Source organism: Carlito syrichta, unplaced genomic scaffold (assembly GCF_000164805.1).
Source record: "Carlito syrichta isolate Samal-C Ts95f unplaced genomic scaffold, Tarsius_syrichta-2.0.1 Scaffold303197, whole genome shotgun sequence".
NCBI lineage: Eukaryota > Metazoa > Chordata > Mammalia > Primates > Tarsiidae > Carlito > Carlito syrichta.
Window position 1 is genome coordinate 593,867 of NW_007247293.1, and position 23,823 is coordinate 617,689.

General features: G+C 39.5%; 1 protein-coding gene across 1 annotated transcript in view; it reads right to left on the reverse strand.

The window, feature by feature from the left end:
* Positions 1-23,823, reverse strand: part of CADM1 (cell adhesion molecule 1) — an 88,547-nt gene that overhangs the window by 27,629 nt on the left and 37,095 nt on the right. The window contains exons 7-9 of the mRNA XM_021712348.1: positions 18,457-18,556; positions 15,170-15,342; positions 10,155-10,238 (exon numbers count right to left, since the gene is read on the reverse strand). Of these exons, the coding sequence (XP_021568023.1) occupies positions 10,155-10,238; positions 15,170-15,342; positions 18,457-18,556 (357 nt within the window). The remainder of the gene's footprint in view (positions 1-10,154; positions 10,239-15,169; positions 15,343-18,456; positions 18,557-23,823) is intronic.

The following is a 23,823-nucleotide window of genomic DNA, read 5'->3' on the forward strand; positions in this document are numbered from 1 at the left end:
TTTCTAAACACACACACACACACACACACACACACACACACACACACCAAGCCATTCTTCACTCTGTAGCTCTTAATGTTACAATCTAAGAGCAGAAGACTTTCATGAAAACACCCAAGTCCACACATTTTGCCAAGTGTCACTTCTAATCATATGACATGCCAAAAATTCAAGTATCCAGCCATCCCTTTGCTCACAATTCAGAACCACATTCACCGTTGGGAGCTGCCAGGAGTCCTGCCTTCGTGGCTGGATTAGGTGATAGTGCAGTTATTTTTTTTCATTGCTAGATGAACTTGCTGTGGAAAAAAATGTAGTTTGCCTCTGTCTTCTTCTATTTCTGATGCTGTTCAAGTTTTCTCCTTCTTCTACCAGGTTTCTAAACCAGGCCTGCTATACTGGCTCCTCTTCGCAAGAAATTCCTCCAAGGAGCTCAAGGAATTTTCTTTTTGGCTAGAGGAGAAGTGGAATAAATATCTAACAAAACGCAGGGCGACATTCTTTTTCCAGAGTCATTTTAACACCATTCTCCCAGTCAACTTCGTTCCAATGTCAACCCATCTGGTGACATTCTTTTTCCAGAGTCATTTTAACAGCACTCTCCCAGTCAACTTCGTTCCAATGTCAACCCATCTGGCCATGCTTTCATTCTGAGCTCTAGCCCTCTCAAGCATGTTCTTTCTCCTGTTTCCTCTGGCCAGAAAGGAGTGGTGAGACTGAGACACGCACTAGTCAGCTCTAGTCAAAAGCTGGTGGCTGAAGTGGGATTCTGGAAGTAGTTCACTGTCCTTTTTTATAATGCAGCTATTTAGCTGGTAAATGTTTTCATGACTTCTGGAGACTCCAAAAGACTTTCTGACTCGACACAGGCAATGTTTAAATGCACCAGAACTTCAAAAACAACTTTTATTTTTGGTCAAATGAGCCTGGTGCTTCTGATTTATAAACATGACCCATGAATTCGCACCGGCATCCCCCTTCAGCTGCATGCTTTCCTTAGGATCCTAATACCACCAAGAATTAGAGCCCTTCTAAGGAGCCAGAATTAACCAGGAGTCTGAAAGGCTAATGCAGCTTAATATAACTGATGGCTTAGTTTCCGAGAATAGATGAAGGAAGGAAAAACATAAAATACACTGCATAAGAACATAATACTTACTTATAAGTCAAGTCTGTGTGCATAAAACAGCGGTAAAAAACAATACAGAAAATTGTATAGTTGAAACACACTCTACTTAAGATTCTCCTGACACAGATGACACATGCCCTTAGTTGAAACATCCAAGTCCGGCATTAGTTTGAGGTACTTTAAATTTGAGAGGCAAAAATCAAATGTACATTTGTGCAGAAACACTTATACGCATGTTAATACATTTTGTGGATAGGCATTGGCTCCTTTCCAAAATTAAACGAAAACAAAAACAAAAAAAGCAATGCACACTTTGGTTCATTATTTTTGCAGTAGCATTTCTAATATGCTTTCTTTTCACCAGGTAAATAATTATTATAAAATGAAAGAGAGGGGTGGAGTAAAATCTAAGGGTTGTAGTCCTCAAAAATAGTAACTGAACATTAGCCAAGAACCCCAATTTACTGTCTTCCTACATCACAACATAATGTCAGCTTTAGGATGAAATTAAACCAGGTGTAGCTAGGCATCAGCTCCTAGTAGTAGTAGAAAATAAACAAAGGAAAATCAAATCTATAGTGCATCTTGCCCCCCTTTCTGGGGATGGGAAATCCATCAATTGCACCCACAAGGGGAGGAAAAGGGAATGTTGAGAAGAAAAAACACATTCTAAAACAGTTAAAAGCAAACACATATTCAAGTCAAACAACATGGTTACTGCAGCTGGCAATGGCAAAACCATGATCAGCAATGGGGCAAGGAGACTCCAGCGGAAACACAGGTTGGTTACAAAGTTCAGAACAAGATGGATGGTGTGCTGGGGCGTCACTGACTCCATTTCTCTAAGAGCATCTGGTATGTTACTTGGACAGCGGCTATTTCAAGTGAAGAGTTGAGAAAAAAATTTCTTAGAAGTGACCTTGTGCTCCCTGCAGGAGAACACTATGGTAGAGTCTAATTCTCCTTCATAATTGCATTATGACTTCATGTAGAAACCACAGACACCCTGGCTCTGAAGTGAGCACAACTCTGTGATGTAGGATTTATATGAGCATCTTAATCAGAAAACAGGAGAAATGTACACAGAAGCCCACCCTGTGAACCCATTTGTGGGTTCACCATCTTGTTTGATAACATTTTAAGTGTATAAGCAACATGCAAATAGTAGCTGTAATCAGCCTGAAAAATGAGAATATCTAATTGCCCTAACAAAGGCTCTTTTAAGCCTCATTGCTGCCTTAAAAAAAATTATTTTTTGAGCTAGACCTATGAGAAAAACTTGGTCTTTAAAAGTTGAGCTGGACTTCCGGTGGTGCTAGATTATGGAATTTAAAAGGCCTAGCTGAGCTATTGTCTCTATCTTAATTTTAATTACAACAAGGGAAAATTTATTGTACATTTATTTTATATGGCCAACAAAAAACAACCCCATGTTCTTGAAAACCCAGCAGGTATGCACAGGCTTAATAGTCACTCTCTGGCCGTTTTATGAGTATAATCAAACAAGGAAGGGCCCTGCACTGTTATTTGAAAGATACACATTTCGCTCCATACTGACTTCTCTTCTTAACCTTTCAACCCTATGGTTTATGGGACCCTATCTTGAATAAATGAAATATCACATACAGTTCATGTTGCAGTATTCAAAAAATGAAAAAGCTCTGACAATATGTGAAATTAGAGACACTAGCCATTTAACTAAGTAGCAAAAAAAAAAAAAAAAAATGACTGCACAAGAGGCAGCTGGGCAATATTTAGTTGAAACAGTCATGTGTAAGCTCCACTGTGGCACATTCTAATCCTTTCATATGGATTCTCTCCAACTTAGAATTGTTCATTGAGTGTGACAGACTGGGGGTTTAAAACTAATCCATAAATTGGTCCATGGTCTCAAACACAACGGGTGCCATAAATGAAAATGAAAATCCTAGAACAAAATTAAATTCACAACCTTAAATACTTTTTCTTCCCCAATTGATCTGTGGTGCTCCTGCCTTACGATGCACAGGTTCACAGAGAGACTGCATCCTGGGGAGAGTGTGAGTAGGGTGTACATTAAAAAATGCACAGTGTAATAACCCAGAGAACCTCACCTTCTCGAAAGCAGAATTTAATTGTAAAGAATTTAAATTCTCCCATTTTGATTGTTATAAGCTTGAATGAAAGCACACTAAATAGTCCAGATATATTTTCATGCACTTTCCCCCAGTTTATTTTCTTAACTAAAGTCAATAAGAAGCCAATGGCTTTTCTTAATTGAATTCCCCTTCAGTTTGTGTTATGGAGGTCCTTTAAATCTAGACACTAGGGCTGGCAAGGAATTCCCCTGACAATTTTATTTTCATAGTTGTGCTGTGCTGGCCAATATATATTAAATATAGGGTTTTTTTTTTCTTTTTCTTTCAACTTATTTGAAATCTGTTAAAAATAAAAACAAGTGCTGGAAAATTAAACTCTGAAATTTATTTTCTATTGGTTTCCCCATTAATTTTCTTTCCACCTATGTTATGCTTTAATTAAACTCCCATTTCTTAGGGATAGGAGAAGTGGATAAGAACAGAACTAAAGCTAACAGGCCCACATAGAAGAGCCAGGATAAAACTCTCTTCCTTTTTAATGTCATTTCCCCTGCGAGTGAAGAGACTGTGTGCCACAGAACAGCAGGAAGGGGAGCTGATTTTTTTTTTCCTTTGGTTAAGCAATTTCAAGTTTTGTTAAAAGTTTCTTCAGAATTGTTCACTAGTGCTACAGTGCCCCTGAGATCTTTTCATTTGCAAACCAGATGTTCTGCAAAATAGTAGGAATCTGTGTAGTAGTTTCATTTAGCAAGGAAAACAGCTTCTATATCATGTTGTATGTGAAAGCTGGATGGAAGCGGGGACAGAGAGGAGGAAGGCATGAGAGTGCAAGGAGGAATGCAAGGAGAATGGTGATGGAGAGAGGAAAATCATAGTAAATCTCATGTTAGATACGAGAGGTCTGGGCCCTTCCTGCCAAGTCCCTTATTTCCCACTACCGAGATAACTCTAAGAATCATACTCAAATCCTGAGACCCCTATATTCATGATATTATTTATTTGCATTGTTGATAGATCTTTAGCATGGAACATGTCCTGTCTTTATTTCCACGATTATTTTTTAAAATAAAGAACATAAAATTATAGATATGATGATAGAAGCATTAGAAAAAATCTCACTTATGTCCTATCTCATTCATTTAAAACATAAAAAGTGGGATCAGTTGACCTTCATTGCTGTAGTATTTTAATTTTTTTTCATTGCCTCCTAAATTAATATGGGTCCAAAGCTGGTTGGCTATGAGGCTATTTGTAACAGGTGTACAATCATTGACAAAATAAAAATGAAGACATTTAGGACAGTATGAAAAAATGGACATGCAATTTTGAAAAGGTGGTTCTTTATATAAAAGGTGGCCCATGAATATTTACTAGTGTCCCAATAATATCTTTCACCAGGCATACTGACATATCAGTAACACTTGATAAGGATTCAATACAAAATGAATGAAAAACATTCATAATGGAGTAGATGCCAACTCTAGAAAAAAAAGGCAATTTAGTAAATATTCTAGGATAAAGATGTGTATTTTTCTAGCAATGATGGCTTAATCTACATCTGGAATATAAATGCACACAAAATACACACATTGAAGACAGATGCTTGAAGTAACCTTCATGCTTAATTTTCAAAATACCATTCTCTCTTATCCATGTTCTATCCATTCTTTGATGGTACAGACCAAAGTCCCCTGTGATGCTCTCCTTGTCTCCCATGACACATTCTGCCTGTGCCACCGAATCACCCCAAGGGCATGGCATCTCCTATTGAATTCCAATGTATATAACCTGTTCTCTCAACCGTATTTTAAGGGGTTCAAGGAGCCTTTTGTCTCCATAAGCACTAGCATACTGTTGTAATACTATGAGTGCTCAGTATTTAGTGAATGGATACCTAAAAGCAGACCAGCCCTTGTACATGCAAATATCAATAGCACAGAGTAGGAGTCATTATGTTAAGACCTTGAGGAACAGACAGCTCTATAAAGAGGAAAGTTCTCTATTGTAATTTAGGTGGTCATGCCACAGATTTGGTCCTAAGCACAGATTTATGTCTTTCCTTTGCACCTAAAAAACCAAAAACATATGCTATGGTGTCAAGTGTCTCCACTTTGGCCTATTCTGTAAATATCATTGAAGGATAAGAGCTGTACTCACCTTCTTTATGTGATCTAATTCACATTACACATGAAAAAAGCTTACGATTTCAGACTATGAAAGTCAAAATAATAATGTGGGCTTGGGGGTAGGACTCATTTCCTCCAAAGAATATTGGTTTTTGAGTGCTTGGATACCAATAAGAATCTTGCTATTTTATTTTTCAAGGAACACAAAATATTTAATTGGGTACGTACTTTAAAGAGAGGAAAACTCATTTAGAAATGACCTACTTCATCTTTATGAAAGCATTTTTAAATGTGTTTCAGAATTTGGCCCTATAGCTATTCATTTCTTATTCTAAGGTGATTTTAATTTTTTAATTTATGACAGTCACATGTATGGTGTGACCTACAGGTTGAACTACCTCCCAGCCTGAATTTTCTATGTAAGCTGCTAAGGGGGTTTGAAACCGAGTGTTGAGTCCTTTCTATAATATTTCTCATCAAGCATCTAACTCAGAATGCAACCAGGCAGAAACAATGCAACAGCCATATTAACTAGGGAGGGAAACACAAAACATCTTCCTAAGATAATTATAGGAAAAAGCTTAAACCAATTAGGAGACCAGTTAAGACTACCACCAAACACAGAAACAGGTAATTTTATGTACAACTAATACACAAAGTCCACTAACTACAAAGAGATTTAAAAACAAGACAAAACAAACAACACTCCGTCTGCCCTCCCCCTGCCCCAAGAATGGCCTTTTATTCTAGTTTTTGAGAGGAATCTGCATGGAGGACTCTTATCAGGGTAATGGCTAGCTGCCTCTGTCTTTTAACAAAGGATTCCAGGGGCAATTTAAATTATGTAGTTTGTGCTTCTATATGACAGCATATATGTTCAGGAATGAAACCACATAGACAACTTGACATGATAAAAAAAAAAAAGAAATGGGGGCTTGCCAGTAGCAACAGTTGAAACAGAAATAAATGGTCAGACTATCAACGTACACGAAAGATAACAACCCCAATCAGGCTCCCAACCCAGTTTTATCCTCCAAATTGTTCTGTATTTGGAAAGAGATTCTAATGATATTATAATGGCGTAATGGTAATAAAGCCACAATAAAATTGAGATGGCCAGTTGACATCAATACAGATGTTCCTCAACTTACAATGAGGTTATGTGCTGACAAACTCATCCTAAGATGAAAATATTTTAAGTAGAAAATGCATTTAATATGCCTAACATATGAAACATCACGGCTTAGTCTAGCCTATCTTAAATGTGCTCAGAACACTTACATTAGCCTACATTTGGGCAAAACCATCTGAATATATAGCTTATTTTATAAGTGCTGAAGATCTCATGTAATGTACTGAATATGGCACTGAACTGAAAACCGAATGGCTCCATGGGTATGGTTTCTACGGAATGCATACTGCATTCTCACCATTGCAAAGTCAAAAATCGTAAGATGAACCATCGCCAATTGAGTATTGTCTGCCCACACTCCGTTCCATACTTGAGAGACTGAAAACATTTCTCCCTATGTAAGGCCACCCTTAGATGTGTGCCTTTACACGTGACTTGCTAGACCTGCTCCACACAGGACAGGCAAGCGGCGGAAATGAGGGGTATGATTCTGGGTGGGTGAAATAGCATCAGATTGGGCTTACAATTCCTCTTTCAAGGGTCTCCAGGATGAAGCTTTAACATGTTTTGAGGGAGTCAGGTGACTCAGAACAGAATGCCAGTCTACCTCTCTAACAAGGGGAACAATTTGATTATCCTGGTTATGGAAGATGAAGGATAATACTGGAATACTTCCTTTCAGAGAAATCAGAAATCAACTATGACTTTCTGAGTTTAAAAATATTTTTCTATTGCATGTGTACATTTTTCTTGTAATGAAACTCTGACCTGGAGAATGGGTTTCAGATATTGTATTTGACTGGGAGAAAAGAAATAGATGACTGTGGATTTTTTTTTTTCTTTGCAGCTCAGGCTTTATGTTACTGTCACTGGATTTGGCTGTTGAAGCTTTTAAGGTTAATGGTGGCTGTAATGTACCAAACAGTGCAAGAGAGAAGGAGTGGAAATTAATTTAGCTATCCATTTGTCAGGATTCAGTATGGAAGATTTTTTAGGAACCAACCTAAATCTTGGGGATAGCCTGGACTTTTAAAACGGGACACAGAATCATTCAGCTCCGTAACCTTTCATCTGTTTGGAGAAAAGAGCAAATGTTAAATTCTACAAGTGTACTTTCTGGGCAAGATAAATATATATAAGACTGCTTGTTAAGACATAGTAAGCCTGGACGATCACATCCATTAAGGCAACGGATTCTACAAAGTTGTTTTAGTAGCAATTTTAGTTTAACTACTCTTGGGTGTGCCAGTGAGAAGCTGGGCATTCATTACCACAAATGCATTTTGTGTGTAGAGAGACTTCAACTGCTAACATTAAAAGGCTAAAGTGCATCTATGAGATCATCTTACATTACCTTGAGCTGAGAGGCCAGCAGCAGAGACAAGCAAAGACAAGTTCCTGTTAAAAGTACTTTTGATGTGGACAGAAATATAGCATTGTTTATTTTAAAAATTTCGTCCTAAATGGAGTCTCTGCAGTCGGAACTGTGATAACAGTGAGTTGTAGCTGTTTGAGGACATAAGATTAGCTTTAGTCTGGAGTGAAGGATTAAGAGCTGTGAACTGAAGCGACTCTGCTGAGTTGCTGAGATTGATTGTGAGGGGGGAGGAGTTCCGAGAGTGTTAAGAAAGGTCTTAAAAAAAAAAAAAAGCCTAAGCTAGTGGGAAGGCCAGACACAAATGAAAAGTGTTGTTCCATATTAAAGACAAATGTGTTTATATACGGAAAGAATAAGGCCTCAAGTGCCTTAAAAATGTAAACCTGGACAGCCACCAAAGTGGAACCTTCTAAAATGAGAGGTAATAAAGGCTGGCTCATACCAGTGCAACTTATGCAAAGACAAAACAGACTGCTGATGAGTTTTCTTAAAGGATTAACACATGCAGGGCAATGGAGAATTAGGTGATGTAATTTACACTGACATCCAAAGGGCCTTTCACAGGGGACTTTATGAAAACCTGATAACAACAGTGCAAGCCTGATTCAATTTACAAACTGGATAAGAGGTAAGAAATCAGAAAAGGTAAAAAAAAAAAAACAAAAAACAAACCTAGTTCTTAGAATGAAAAACTGGTGGCATTGTTGCTCTCGAAGTCAGTTAGGAAGGAGCATCTTTGATATGCTTATGAATGATAGAAAATGAGAGGACTCGATCCCCCATGCTAACACATTGAGTTGACTTAAGTTTACAGGAGGAAGTTACAAAGAGCTAAAACAGAAACACACACAGACAAGAATTTAGGAAGCAGCCTGGGGGAGTAGAGTTTAGAGTGAGACATAAAAACCAATTGATGGATTTTCAGAAGATTTTAAATCAAGTGCTGGTCTTGATGGTTTTGTAACCAATGTTTAGAAAAATCCTCAACAGTGGCTTATTTAAGGGTTCTCTTTGTTTCCCTGTAATGGGTAGAACGGCGAAGAAAACTGAGATTAGACAATCTATTGTTATATTCCATAAACTGATGAGACCTCCTCTTTCATTGAACACTTTGAATCTTTGTCATCTCTATCTTGCCAACTCCTGTGAAAATTGAAAACGTCTCTAGAATGTCAATGTGAGGAATAGCTGCTATATCTAGGGTGCTAAAGAGGAACTGACCATGAAGAGCGATGAGCAAAATATTCAGTGTTCATTAAGAAGTCCAGGGACAGGACTGTGTATCAGGGCTTAGGGTTTAGAGAGACCTTCAGTCTCTCCAGATCACAGAATGAAGCGGAAAAGTTACTCTTTCAAAAGATTTGCTTTCTAAATCACAAAATAATTACTTTTCTGTGTTTCTGGGGTAGATCCCTGGACACAGTGGTCGGGGAAGGCCTTATCTAAGGAAGTCCTGCATGCCAAGTTGACATGCAGTAGTCACAGCCTCCCTACTTTTATCGGCAGAATAAATTCCACAACTCCCAGACAAGCAGTGTCAAGCAGTATGAGAGAGCCCCTGGATGCCAGGAAGGGCTGGATGGCATGCCACCTCCCTCGGTGATAGAAACAAGAGACAGTGAAACTCATGCTGAATAAGAGTTTCAGACAGTCCAAAGAGATAAAGCCGCCGAGTTAGAAGCACGGTGACTGTCTCTTCCACTCCTCCAACGGGTGGCTGAGGGCAGGGAGGGGCACACGAGTGCTCAGCATGGAAAAGTCAGTGGCTCCCTCTGATGTCTTGTGACTACCCAGGCAACACAAACAGGTAGTAACATTGTCAGCGGGCCCTCTCTGGAGCAGGAAAGATGACTATGCATTTAGTAGCATAGTAGCACACAGGCATAGCAAAGTTAGAAGTGTGTATTTTCCTTCCTGTGGGCTGAGATGAGATTAGGCAAAGGACCGGATCCAAAGCCGAAATACTTACCATTTCATCAACCATGGCTAGGCAAAAGCTATCGGCGTGTTTTCTAGTAGCCAGGCTGCCATATTCCCTAGAGTTTTGCTTGGAATAGTGATGCTTAAAAAAAGAATTCCCTTATGCATAAGCTGCAAAATATCGGATCTACTGGAGAATGCTTGGATGTTAAAGATTTTCTGAGGTCCTTAAGATTTACTTAAGAACACAGTATCTGATGTCTTTGGAGTTCCAAAGTTAAGGAACAATTGGATTCCAAGGATTTAAGGGGAACTTTTAGGCTTCCTTTTATACATACCAGAAAGACAATATACATTCAGGACATTTTCAATGGTAATGAGAGTACCATACCTGTGATGATGGTAAGGATGGTGGTGGTGGTGGTGGTGGTGGTGGTGGTGGTTGTTGTGGGAGGAGGGAGAGTTGTGGGGGGATCTGGATAAAAAAAAAAAGAAAATCAAACCCACAATGCTGAACACAACAATGACCAGTCATGACAAAACAAAGGCATGAGGACATTGAGATGTTTGTTTGATGGCTTCCCCCTTTCAAACCAAAGTTCCTTCCCCTCGAAGATTTAGGTCTTGCAATTATATCCCAAAGCCTGAGTTGGAAGAGCTAAGAAAAGAAGAAAAGAGTTTTCATTAATGAAGTGAATTAGGGATGAGGAGATGTGAAGTAGAGAAGGGAGGAAAAAAAATCAAAACATGACACTTCTCTCTCCTACCAGCTTTCAAAGGGGAGGTTAATTCAGCTCAGCACTGAGAGGGTACAATGCTTGTCATTTCGCTTATGCTTTTACAGATGGGAGGAAGGAGGAGGAGATGGTGCTGGTCTATTTAAAGGGCTTATATCAGCCAAGGATGAGTGTGCCCCTGCACCCTTGCTCTCTGTGACTGCTAACTTCATTATTCTCCATCAATACATCCCAGCAGGAAGTAAAAATACTTCTATACTCGTCATAAATACAAAGAAGAGAGAATGTCACCACTAAATATCAAGTTCCAGGCATGGAAGATTTTACCGAGATTTTATTTTTTAAAAGTCGATAAATTTTACAACTTATAAATATTAATAAGTTGCCTTTGCTCATGTTAAAAGTTTGACCTAAGTGGACTACAGTGATAAAACTGAAAGAACGTTTTCCATCTTGTAAACAAGGGAACTAAATAGAAAGGAGGCGCGACCCTCAAAGCCGGGACCCTGACAGGGAACCTCTGTTGGATATCTGATATACTGTATATTCTTCTACCATCTGAAAAATTATTTGGAGACAAGGGAAGGGCAAATATGAAAGAGAAAAAAAATTCTAAGCCCAAATGATCAAACTGAATGTGTTAAATTGTCAGCAAGACTTTGAACTAAGCAATCATTCTGCATAATAGAGCTTAAGACGATTTGAAAGCTTTTGATTTTAAATTTTATCTAAAGCATATCAACTTTTTCTCCCTGACACATCTGGTGTCCTTTTATCTTCAAGTGAGCTCTCAGATTGTCTAATTAATACATCAAAACTTTAATTATATACTGCACCTTTATTGGGTTTGGTACAACTTCCTGAAAGTTTATGAAAACATTATTTTGGTGCTCGGCTGCAAAGTCGGCTTAAAATGATTCCTACCATCGATCAATAATCTGAGGTTTTAATTTTCCTCACAAACTGCTTCTCTCATACAAACATACTTTGATGAATTTGATAGGGAAGAATCAACAGCAAGCTGTGCTGTTTTATGGGAGGCTCTGCTTCTTTAGGTTCGAGAAACAAGCAGTTTGAGCTATTATTTAAAGTAGCCCTACATAGTTCAAAAAGGGTTCCATTAAAAAAAAAAAAAACTAATTCTCCGAGAAGTAGAAATGATTACATTAGTGATTTTGAACTACTCTTTAAAAGAAAAACAAGACGCGAACTGCCATGATTCAGGCAGTATGTTCAGTCTTGCTACTTCACACGTTTCATGGAGGCCACAGGTGGGAGGTGTTTTGTGACCTGGCAACTCATCTGAATGCATCTACATACCTGCTACAGGTGCTGGTGCAGAGACCCATGAGCAAGGTGCCCTGACACCTGAGTTCAGCACTAAAGACATCCCTCTCCCTCCATTGCACAACTAAACTGTATCCAGAGAGTGCTTGCTGCCCAGCATGGGGTCAGTTAATGTGGTTTATCTATTTTGCTTGAATCACAGTATGCACCGCTGAAAAGGAACTTGTGTACCTGGGAGATTTCCCCTGATATATTATAATCCTATTTCTGTACCTGTTTCTAAGAGTATTGGCATTAAGCGTGTGATGGCCACAATACAGTGAGAGTGAGTCTGAAAGTGATTTGAAAATACAAATTACAAACCAAGGAGTGGACCAGACTAACGAGGGAACAGACTTCAGAAGAAGATCACCAGTCCCTCTTGTTTTGTGAAAATCACATACTTTCAATTATCTTCATCACTACGGGTCATCACTACGGGGCAGCTGTTGTCCCTTCACATCTGGCTCAAGTGACTGAATGAGTTCGATTCCCTTAACAGGTATAACCTCAATGCTTAGGTTGTTTGTAGCAATAAGAGCAAAGGGGGCCCACTATTTAAGACAATATGGAGTTGGTGCTAATGAGCTGTGTAAACGTAGGGGCTAAAAGAATGAAGTAACTGGGGCTCAGGCACTAACTAGCTAGACTTTTCATGTATAGAAGTTATTTCCAGAAAATTAAACATTTTAGAGACCTGTCAACTTTTAGTTCATAAAGTACTTCAAAAATCACTATGGTAGTACAACAAATCAGCTTTGGAAATAAAACTCACCTACCACCTCCCCAAACTGCTAAAGTATTTTATTAATAGACTAGTAGGCCAGACTCGGTGGCTCAGTCTATAATCCCAGCACTTTGGGAGGTCGAGGTAAGTGGATTGCCTTGAGCCCGTGGGTTCGACACCAGCCTGGGCAACTCGGCAAGACCTTGTCTCTACAATAAATCGATAATTAGCCAGATGTGGTAGTGTGCACCTGAAGTTCTGGCACTTGGAAAGCTGAGGCGGAAGGATCACCAGAGCCCAGCAGGTCAACGCTGGGGTGGCCGTGAGCATGCCACTACACTCCAGCCTGGGCGACGGAGTGAGACTTCAACTCAAAAAAAAAAAATAGACTAGTTATACCTCAGGTTAATATTCTATCCTGTCATTCCAAATACTGCTACTAGCACTGATTAAGGGAGGTAGGTAGTATATTATAGTTCTATCAAATCCCTAGACACAGAGAGTGTACCATCTTGGTTTAAGGAGACGTGGCATGTAGATGTGTCTGCCTAAACAGGTAGGTCTCTTTGTTTCACGGCTTTCAAATGACATACTCTGACCCAGAGAGTTAATTCCAAGTGAACCATCTTACATTGGAAGGAACTGTTCCATTAGAAAGCAGTGAGAAAAAGAGAACTTACAAAGATAAACTTCTCAGTGGACTTTTGAGTCAGAGTATTGTGGTTCTGAAACACAATTAGTAACTAGGTGAAGCTGGGCAAAGTTGTGTGACCTTTCTAGGCTTCACTTGTTCCTCTGTAAAATGGGATGATGATAATGCTTATCTCACGGTGCTATTGTGGAGTTTAGATGAGATCATGCATGTAAAATTGTCACCAGAGAGCATGGAACAAAATGAGCACTCAGTATAGGCCAGCTATAAGCTACTATCCAAAATTATTCAAATAGATCTGTCCATCAGATTCACAAAATGTTTCTCCTCTTGAGATGTAGGAACGGTAGATACAATAAATCAAAACCATTTTTCCAGATAACTTAGTCTTCTGAATCAAGGAGACTTCTGAATATAGTAGACTAGTGGAAATTTGTCAACGCTTTTTAAAAATTTGCAGTTTGTAAAAGGTCTGTAAACCTGGCAAAAGCAATGCAGGAGACTCCCATGAGGCTCAGGAAGAAAGCAAATGCATGAACAAAAGGGAGGGATCTACCTTTCACCCATTTGGGAGAGAGGTGGCTCTGCAAACTGCCAACCAAAAATGGGGCCTCCTTTCTCACCTACACGGAAGGGCTATTCTCTTTGCGTGTCTTTCCTCAACTACTGGGGAGAATTAATGTTATTATGTGTGAACCACAGACAACATTGGTAGTGTGCAAAGAAAATATATTTTAGAAGTCTACAAAGAAGGTGGTTAGATATGATCTTGTAATTTGCATTAAGCAAAAAAAAAAAAAAACCCAAAAATACCCCAAAACAAAACAACCAGAAAAACTCAGGTGTAGGCTAAGGATTATGTTTTAATTACCTTGTAGCTATGATGTAAAGAATGACTTTGATTAAAAAGACTGTTGCTCCTATTTTCCTCATAAGGAAAGTACAGAGGCTCTAAGACACTATGGATATTCCATGGGTATAATTTCTGTGTGTATATGTGTATATTCACATACACTGATACTTGGATTATTTATGTTGCTAACATAAAAAAAAATACTCCCTTTCACACACATACATATTCAAATATTTATAACACAGTGAAATTTTGATACTTCTGGTTACTCATTCTGTGCTATGTCAGTTCGTAACTATTTTTCTTGGTATAAGATGAAACATAAGCTTCAGTTGGACAGGAGAGACTCAATTTGGTATCATAAAACTAGAGAGGGGCTACACTCCTCAACTAAATAAAAAATATTCATTATACACAAAATCAACAATAAGCTATAAATGGGAAATAAGTTTAAAATGCCTGGACACAGTAAAGTGGACACAGTAGGTACTCAATACGTATTTGCTGATTAGAGAATAAAATTCATAATGTTTAAATAATCCTGTAAAAAAAATACTGATTAAGAAAACAGACAATTTTTTTTTAAAAAAAGTTTTTGTGTCCACCGTAGCAGCTATAGGTGCTTTATGTAGCTACCAAGGACCTTGTATTTGTTCCGAGTATTTACTGGCTTGCAACAACTTTTGGAATTGAATAGCTCCATGCTGAAAATAGAACAGTTCTGCTCATCAAAGCAGGAGAAAGGCTAGCCCAGGTATCATGGGAAAATACCACTGGGAATAAACTTTCTGAGCTGAAAAACCACTAATTGGTAAGGTTGACTGTTTTAGTCATTACTTCTAACATAATCTCCATGGCTTGTGCCTGAGGACACAGCTCTCCTACTCAGCATGACCAGAGACTGTGATCTAGTGGGGAACCCCCACGATTAGAGGGAGAGAAGAAAAGTCACTGCCATCCCAGGTGGAGACACTGGGTCTACCTCAGGCCAGGCTTCGTTGCATCCTAGAAGGAAACCAAGTGGTTTTTTTGGTTTTTAACTTGACTAAAAGCTCAAGTAGCACTACATGTGAATGATGCCGACAGAAGAGCATTTTATCTTCTCACGTACCGTATACATACAGCATATAATCCGAGTGAGCTTTCCCCACTATGTTTGAAGCTTCACAGCGGTATGTACCATTATCTGTTTTGTTTAGGTTATTGATGAACAGGTTGGGCCCAGACAGTACAGCATGTTGAGGCATTTCATCATCGACTCTCACCCAAGTTACCATCACAGGCCTGCAGGGGGAAAGGGAGAAGTCACATTATTAGTTCCCATTAAGATGTCTGCATCAAACTTCTCACCCACCCGCATTAAATGAATCCCATGCAGGGTGACACAATTCAAGAAGACCCACTGGAGGCATTTTAAGTTCACAGAATTACAACCGCGAAGTCTCAAAAAAATCTGTTTGCGATACAATTTTCATAAAAAACAAAACAGAAAAACATGGTCAGGTGTTGAAAAACTTTGAACAGACCACAAGCCGGAGCCTCATTATTTCCAATTCATCTTCAACAATCAGCAAATAAACAAGTGTGCTCTATTTTTATGCCCTGCTGTGTGGTTTCACACCAATTCAGACAGGACAGAGCTCACCTATTGTTAATCATCTCATTAATTAGGAAAAAAGAAATCAAGTTCTTGGTTAGTGATACATGCATTAATCTGATGGTTACCAACACACCCACACTTGCTTAGAAGCCACTTGTGATATTTAAATGGATTTTGAGTTTCACCAAAAGGAATGGACTTTTACATCTGAATAGCGCTTTCTTTTGGCCTCTTTCCTTTTGGAAAACCACCTTAGACTTGGGATAAATGTAATCACTCCTTCTTCCCTTAACCCCTTTCTATTACCTGCCTCTCCTTCTGCTCTCCAGATACCACCACTTTCTCTGATGCCCTTTTGTCCACCTTCCTTGGCAAGCGGCCTTTTCTAGTCAGCTCTCCTAGGCCCCCATATCGTGAGAACCTTCCCCGTGCGTGTGCACCTGCATCCTCCAAGCTCCAGGGTAGGGCTCTGAGGTTAACTGCCGTGGACGTATCGCCACATGAATTCCTGAGGTCCTGCTGCACTTGCTCACCAGAGTCAAGTTTTAGTGAGTTAAAATACCACAGTTGTAAGCACCAGGAGAAAGCAAATTTCACAAGATGCGCCAGAGCCAGAAATGCACACACACCAAGTTATCTTTTAGACTCACTGAACTGACAACTTCCGTTCTTCAAAGCATCTCCCTCAAAATCCTATGAAATCGAGGTCGCATCTAGGGCTGTGCCTGAGAACTTTAAAGGGAGGACAACAGAGACTTCAGCACAGAAGTGACCTCCTTCCAGTTCCTACCGCCACCTCTAGGGGCAGTGACACGACAAGACACCACTCTTAATGATGAACGGATCCTCAAGTTAGTCCTGTCAAGTAGCATTCCGATTTTCAAATGGGATGTGAAGTTACAATTTTTCTTTAATTACACATGGGTTTGTCATCACACCCCAGTAAATTATTTAAAAATTAGTGCTGCATATGTCCTCCTTGTAGGCAATGGCAAATGGGTCTGCCTGGCAATCAGACCTAATGTCCTGCTGCTTGACAGCTGAAACAATCAGTGGGGGTAAGTGCTGAGAATATTCACAACATTTAATGGCAAGTTGAATTACCATTTTTATTGTATGCAATTTCTTGAGAAAATAAATAGGTAATATGCTAGAAGGGATGGCAACAGAGTAATGTGAGCTTGCTCACACAACCATATACCCGTTCCTATTTGAGAGGAACAAACAAATGCCCTCTCCGGCATCAATGTCCTGAAGGAAGCATGTAATTTACTGTCCCCGTGGCACATTCAATTGAACACAGTACCTTCTTCACGGAAAAAATACAAAAATAAAATATAGGTTAGCAAGCCATATACTGTAAATGTGGTTAATGCAGCTGAATATAGGTATTGCAAGTGGCAAGAGGCCTCTGAGAATTTTTTTTTCTCCATTCGATTGTTTTGGAAAAAGAGGTAAGCTGCTAATTAGGGAATAATTCCAACAGTTAACAAAAAGCAAGATCCGAATCTTTGGCAGTGCTCAAAAAGAGAAAAAGATCGCTCTGCTGAAGCTTGCAGCTTTCAAAACCAAATAACTTGGGAGCACCAGAGGGAAAGCAAAGCAGAACCAAGACCACCTTCCACCTCCAAAAGGTCATCTCTAAAACTCTACTTGATTAGCACAGAGAGAAGGCAGTTCTCGCCCATGGAGAGGCCAGCACAAAAACAAGGAGGGTTGAAATGAGGCGACAGAACTGACAGCAGCCAGGCTGGCTCTCTGGTCTCTTGTCATAGATCATTCCCCAGCGGCAATGGGGAGATTTCTTTCCAGAGTTTTGGAGGACCTTTGTGAAGATGCACTGAGCTCTTCTTCCAAAAACTCTGATGACACTGGTTAGCAAAACTGTGACAAAATAAAAAAATCATACCACAGGGACAGCAGAGGGAGCTCAATGCTGTTTTTTCTTGGGTACCACTAAGGTTGGAGGGCCCTTAATCCCAACATTGACCTGTTCTTCCATTTCGTGACTCCACTGGCTTGTTTTTTCCATAAGGAACAGTTAAAAAACAACTCTTACTAAAAAGATGGAAGAAAGCCCCCCCCAGTAACTGAAAAATAGCTAAACGGTTTCGTCACATGGCTTTCTTCTATATTAGGGATGACATATGTAGTTCCTCTAACTTTGGATTACTTTGTAGTGTGAGTGAAGTAGGCCCTTTATGCTTTCAATAAAACAAGACTCTTAGTCAGTTTGTCCTTTTGTTTTACAAGATGGCATATATATCTTCCTTGAGAAAAGTTCCTGAACTTCTCCTTACTAACAAAAATATCTCTAGGAGTCAACGATGGCACTCTTCTTTAAGGGAAACAGATGCAAAATTAAACAAGGGCAGATTCACTTGCCTACAGTTGGCCCTAAACACAGCAGCTTAATGTAAGTCTGAAAACCATCTTTCTAGCAGCTTAGACATGAATACAGAAGGTGGCAGATATATCATTAGATTGTGGGCATACTAAAAATTTATTAGGATTATTTTTTTGTGCATGAGAGAAAATAGTCCTGACAATCATGTTGATGATAATAAAATAAAATTAGCTGAGATTTCAATCTTAGCTGGCATTTAATTTTTCTCCGAATCCTAATCATTAAGAGCCATATTTATTCCCGTCTCACGGAATACTCTTTATTTCCTGAAAAACCATCCACCTTTGATAGCAGGAGACAGGTGACAGGCCAAAGAGTTGTGAATGTACATCTCTGTGTTGTGACATTTACTGCTCATGACCCTCTGCCAACCTTGGCCTTCAGAACTTACTGGGGCTTCCCGATGGCTTCACATGTTAACTCAAGCGCGTCCCCTTCCCGGGTTAGGCCTTGTAGAGGGTAAGTCATCTGAATATGCACTTGAGGCTTATCTGTGTGACAACAACACAAAGTATAATGTTTAGCAAATGGTATCATCAGGCACAATCAGACTTGCACGCTGTCTCAAAACCCACAGTACCAGCACTTACTCTCTCCCATCCGCGTGCCTTCAGTAACACCCTTCTAATTAGTTAGTAATCCTGGCATTTGCTCAAATTAAATTGACTAATAACTCTAAGGAGTGAACCGCGAACAGATAAGAGATTCATAAGCCAACTGCGCCACATCAAACATTTCCTGTGAAATACATTTTGTTACATTGAAGTTTATCTCCAAACTCACTCAAGCTAAAGGAAACTCATTTGCCTTCATACTGAGGTGAAGCCACAGATATTTGTGGTGCTCGGAATTGATACATTTTATCGTATATCATATATTACTATGTGACAATACCTTGTGACACCGCATATTAATAAGTTTGCCTCTTCTATGCTCTTGTTTTCAAATGAAAAAGGCAGACATTCTAAATTCCACTCAAACAGCGTCACAAATAAAGAACTGGGAGGTTTTGGTGGACCCCAATGAAAACTCTTTGATATCTCACTGTAAACATTTAAGCAGAAAGGACATTGACATTGACTCAAAGCCTATTGTCCTAGTAACCAGCACTGGTGGTAAAAAAAAATAAGCCCAGTTTTAGAGATGAGGACTCTGGTACCCCACAGACTGAAGTAGCTCATCCAAGATCATAGAGATAACCTCAGGAGACACAGCCCCATGGAAAGTACATTGGGATGGGATTCTGATTCAAAACTACGTTTCCCAATGGCAATTCATCATTAAAGTCAAGTATAGCTTCCTAATGCAGTGACATACTTAGGTGAGTGATATAAGCCTTCTTATCTCCACAAGCTACTTAAAACAGTATGTGTGAGTGTGTGGGAATAGGAATATGAAAGATGGCTGATGCGAGGTGCAGGGAACAAGGAAGGAAGATGAAGAAGTTGAAATCAACACAGATACACACACAAATACATTTACAAATAAAACCAAAAGGGAATTAGAATTTTTTTTCTATGCCAAACTAACAAGCTATTAATCCCTAAATCAGTCTTCTCGTTTTGTTTTGTGGCTCTGTAAATGCATATTTTTGGAAATGTACCCAAGAGTAATAAATGTGAGAGAGCAAGACATCAGTTGGCTGAAAGGTCAAAACAATTACCATAGTTTTACTTTCTCAGACAATCATACCACCTAAACAACAGCCCCTTGGCCTTTTACAAGCAGTGGTTAGCTCATTAACATTCATCCAATGGAATAAGGGAATAAATGGAAATATGCAGGGCTCAACCAATCTCACCCTGGACATGGCAATACAAGCTGCACAAGGAAGTGCTTTCTAGGGATGCTGCTTTCCAGATGCATTCTTATAGACTCTTTCCTATCACAGACCTTTCTCTCACATTTCTGAAAACTGCGTGACATTCAGAATCTTTTCAGAAAGCCCCCATGTATACAGTGTGTCTGAGAAGCTAAGTCACTTGCTAGATAACATAAAGTTAACAAGCCCAGAAGCTGCAGCTGATCCTTGCAAGTTACGTGGTTCCAGGAAATGTTGGCGAAGAAAATGTTTGAGGGCAAAATGGCAGAGAGGTAGAAATACTTGTAAAGAATAAACAGGATGACCTTGAACTAGCACTGGCTGCTGGGCTGAAGGAAGAGTTCCTGGGCACGCCCTTTTAGAAATAGAGACCGCATATTAGGCTAACTACAATCACTGCGTGACAGACGTGGGTCTGTTGTTTTTATGGTAACACACACACATGTGCGCGTGCACACACACACACATACACACACTCACTCACAGCTATTCAGCTAGCAGTGACATTTATTTTTTATTGATTTACTTATTTTAAGTCGGGGTCTCACTCCGTCATCCAGGCTGGAGTGCAATGGCACGATCATGACTCACCACAGCCTGGAACTCCCAGGTTCAAGTGATCCTCCTGCCTTAGCCCTCCCAAACAGTTGGGACTATAGGCATGTGCCACCATGTCCAGCTAATTTTTTTTTCTTTAAGAGATGAGGTCTCACTATGTTGCCTGGGCTGTGTGAAGTTTATCTTTTCAAAAAGGTACAAAAAAATTAATGGAAGAAGGTTATGACACTGAACACATGAATAACAAAAGACCTGTTACCTAGCAGTTCAGACTCAGAAACAGAAACACTTATGAAGCTCCTGGTTAGGGAACCTCTGTCATTTTTACTCATGAACCATTCTGGGTGAGGCTAAATTTAAAGTTCAAAATTTGGGCAGAAATGTAACATTTGCTTATAGGTTAATCTCTGATCCACGGAAGGGCTACATTTTTCATGCACTGCTGACTTTGGCCCATTAATTAAGGAGAAGCAGAATGCTTGCTGGCCTATGTGGAAGATTTTCATTTTTTTTAAACTTCATGTAATTTACAAGCAAACAGAGAGGACATATTTTCAGCACAGTGCACTAAGAATTTTACATGCTCAACACCCATTAATAATAAGCAGAGTGTTGAAAACAAGATCCACTCTGACTCTTTAGTACCACTGAGTTTGTTTTAGTTAAATGCTTTTCTATGTTCCTAATGAGCTGTTTCCCGGTTGTCAATTATTCATATAAATTAGGAAGAACAAGTCAAGGACTTGCTATACCTGGAATTTTTGTTTTTTAAATCATATACTAAGTCACAGAAAATACACCTTCAGTTCTGATAACTGATGTTCCCAATTTACTCTTTAGATTCTAGAGAAACATCTACCATCTACTTATGGGTACAGCTGCCACTGTTACCTTAATAGCTGGCTGAAAAGGTAAACATTAATCTTGTATTATATAGAAAAGTGTCCCCCTCTGTTGACACATGCAGTATTTATAGTATTATTATATGACCACGGGCAGCTGAGCTATCTTCATGCCCAGTCTAGGAGACAGATAGAAGGTCTACGTGCCAAGATCCATCCCTGGGTGATGGGAACTTGGAAACAAATCCGTTCCTCTTCCTTTGTCCTGAAAGAGAAACCCTAGTACTCTCAACAGGTGGAACGAAATCCTGGGATTCCACTGGCACCCCCAGAACTCAGGGATGTTATATTTTCCACTGAAGATCCTGACTACAATATGAACATGTCAAAATACCGAACAATCCAGATGGCTGATTGAATAGCCCAGAGCTCATCATTTATATTTTAATTATGTTCATAAATCAAATGTTATAACCCACCAGATCTTTTCTGAAACAGAACCAGCCTCCAAGATTTATTTTTAAGTAATGAGGTAAAGCCTAGTACATTTTCTGGGGGATCATTTTACGCCTCAATTGGTGTTGTAAGGAGCAAGACTAAAAGCCAGACGACACTTTCTACCCAAGTGCAATAACTGCCCAGAAATGTATTGCTCAGAATGGCTTAATGTCATTATAAAATGAAACTGCTATATAAAAATAAGAAAAATAGTTAGGTCTGTGCACTTAAGGAACATTACAGTTATAGAGATGGCATCACCAACAGCCAATCAATTAGGTCGAGGGGTCTGAGGTTTTCATAATACACTGTAATTTTTTTTTTTAAATTCCATAAAAGACATTTAGCAAGACTGCTATAGCAGACAAAATTTGTTCATTATTCAAAGTTGCACAGAGGGTTAAATACCAGGAGGCTTTAGGTCACACTACAGTAGCAACCAATTAAAAAAATAATATCAGAAAGACATTCTGATTTGATGAGACTTTCTTTAAATGTACTTTGCTCTCTCTATAAAGGGAAAAACTATATATAAAAGGAGACTCTTAAAGAGGTTAGAATGACTTGCTGGCAGATTACAATTGATTTCATGCCAGTCTGACCTTGCACCACATTCTGTGATCTTTTCAGAAGATGAAACTCGAGCTTTTGTAACCAGTATTTCAATTTCCTATGTAAATGAAAAGGCACAGTCTTCTCTCTAGATCCAAACACTAGCACATCAGGTCTTCGCATTTTTTTATTTTTATTTGAAGAAAAGGTACTTTGCAGTTTCTCTTTGACTGGGCTGTCATCCTTCCCATGTAGCAGAAAGGAGTTGGGCTGAGGCCATGGGAAAGGCATCCTGCTCTCCTGGCAGGAGGCATATTATGCCACGGACTCCCACCACCTCCCCTCTCTCACAGAAAATTGCTAAATCAGGGAGTGCGGGCATTAAGTGTTCTTGGATGTGCTCACTGCAACCAGGCCCAAGGGCTGAGTGCAAATCTGTTCCTGCAACTGTACTGGGGACACAGGCTCTTTGTATTTGTTACTCAGATTTCACCCAATATTCTGAAACCCCAGTGAGTGGGAGATTTGATGCCTGTGGATCAAGTGTTAAATGTTTCAAATCCTACCATGGAGAACTCAAGGGCAGCGTGGGCACGGATGATATCAGAATGGCTGGGTAAAGGGTTTGGGTCAGGCCTTGTGCATTAGAGTGTGGAAGCATTGACGGAAGAGCCTTTGTCAATCATGGAAGATGATTGCAGTTTGGAGGAGAACGACAAAGCAAAGATTAACCCCAGATTTGGTGAGTATTAGAAGCAGTTCGAGCTCAAAGCAGGAATCAGCCCCGACAATATGGCTGTCTATATTGTTGGGAGAGGACAGCTTTGTAACTAATGGAGGGCAGTGTCTAGCAATACGGGTGATTGGGACTGGGGAGAGAACGGCGTCGCACGAAGCTCTCAGAAGAGCTAAATAGAACATCTTGCAAAAGGTTTGCTTTCTATTGTCATAATACATTCATGAATAATTTTCACCGTCATTTGTTTTGTTTGTTTGCAAGGTGAAGGGCCTCCTGCTGTTACATCTGTTGTATGAATGGTAGCACTTACACTGCTCTTCTTGAGGAGGGCTGAACTATTGTGAGTGGGGTGAGTGCAATCTGGTGGGATGGATGTTGGTCCAAAGAGCATGCGCTGCATTACACAGTAGAGTGCAATCGCCTCTTGTGGCAACTTGCAAGTGGTTTTGTGGATATCAAAATTATTGTTTACCTAACAGAATCAAATTTTATTCCCTGACACTGCAGCAGAAAGTTACGCTCCCAATGCTTTTTTAAATGGGGTACACACTCACAGAGCGCTCTTCCAAATCTTGAAAGAAATCCTCAAAATGTGAAAGAAAATATGGGCAGGAAAGTCCCTGAACTAAGATTTTCTGTACAAGGACACTATCTCTGTAAGAAGAGAGATATTTTTTTTGTGTTGTTTTGTGTTTTTAATTCCTGGTAGTAGAACAGTGCCAGGGCCTGGCACACAGTAGGGACTCA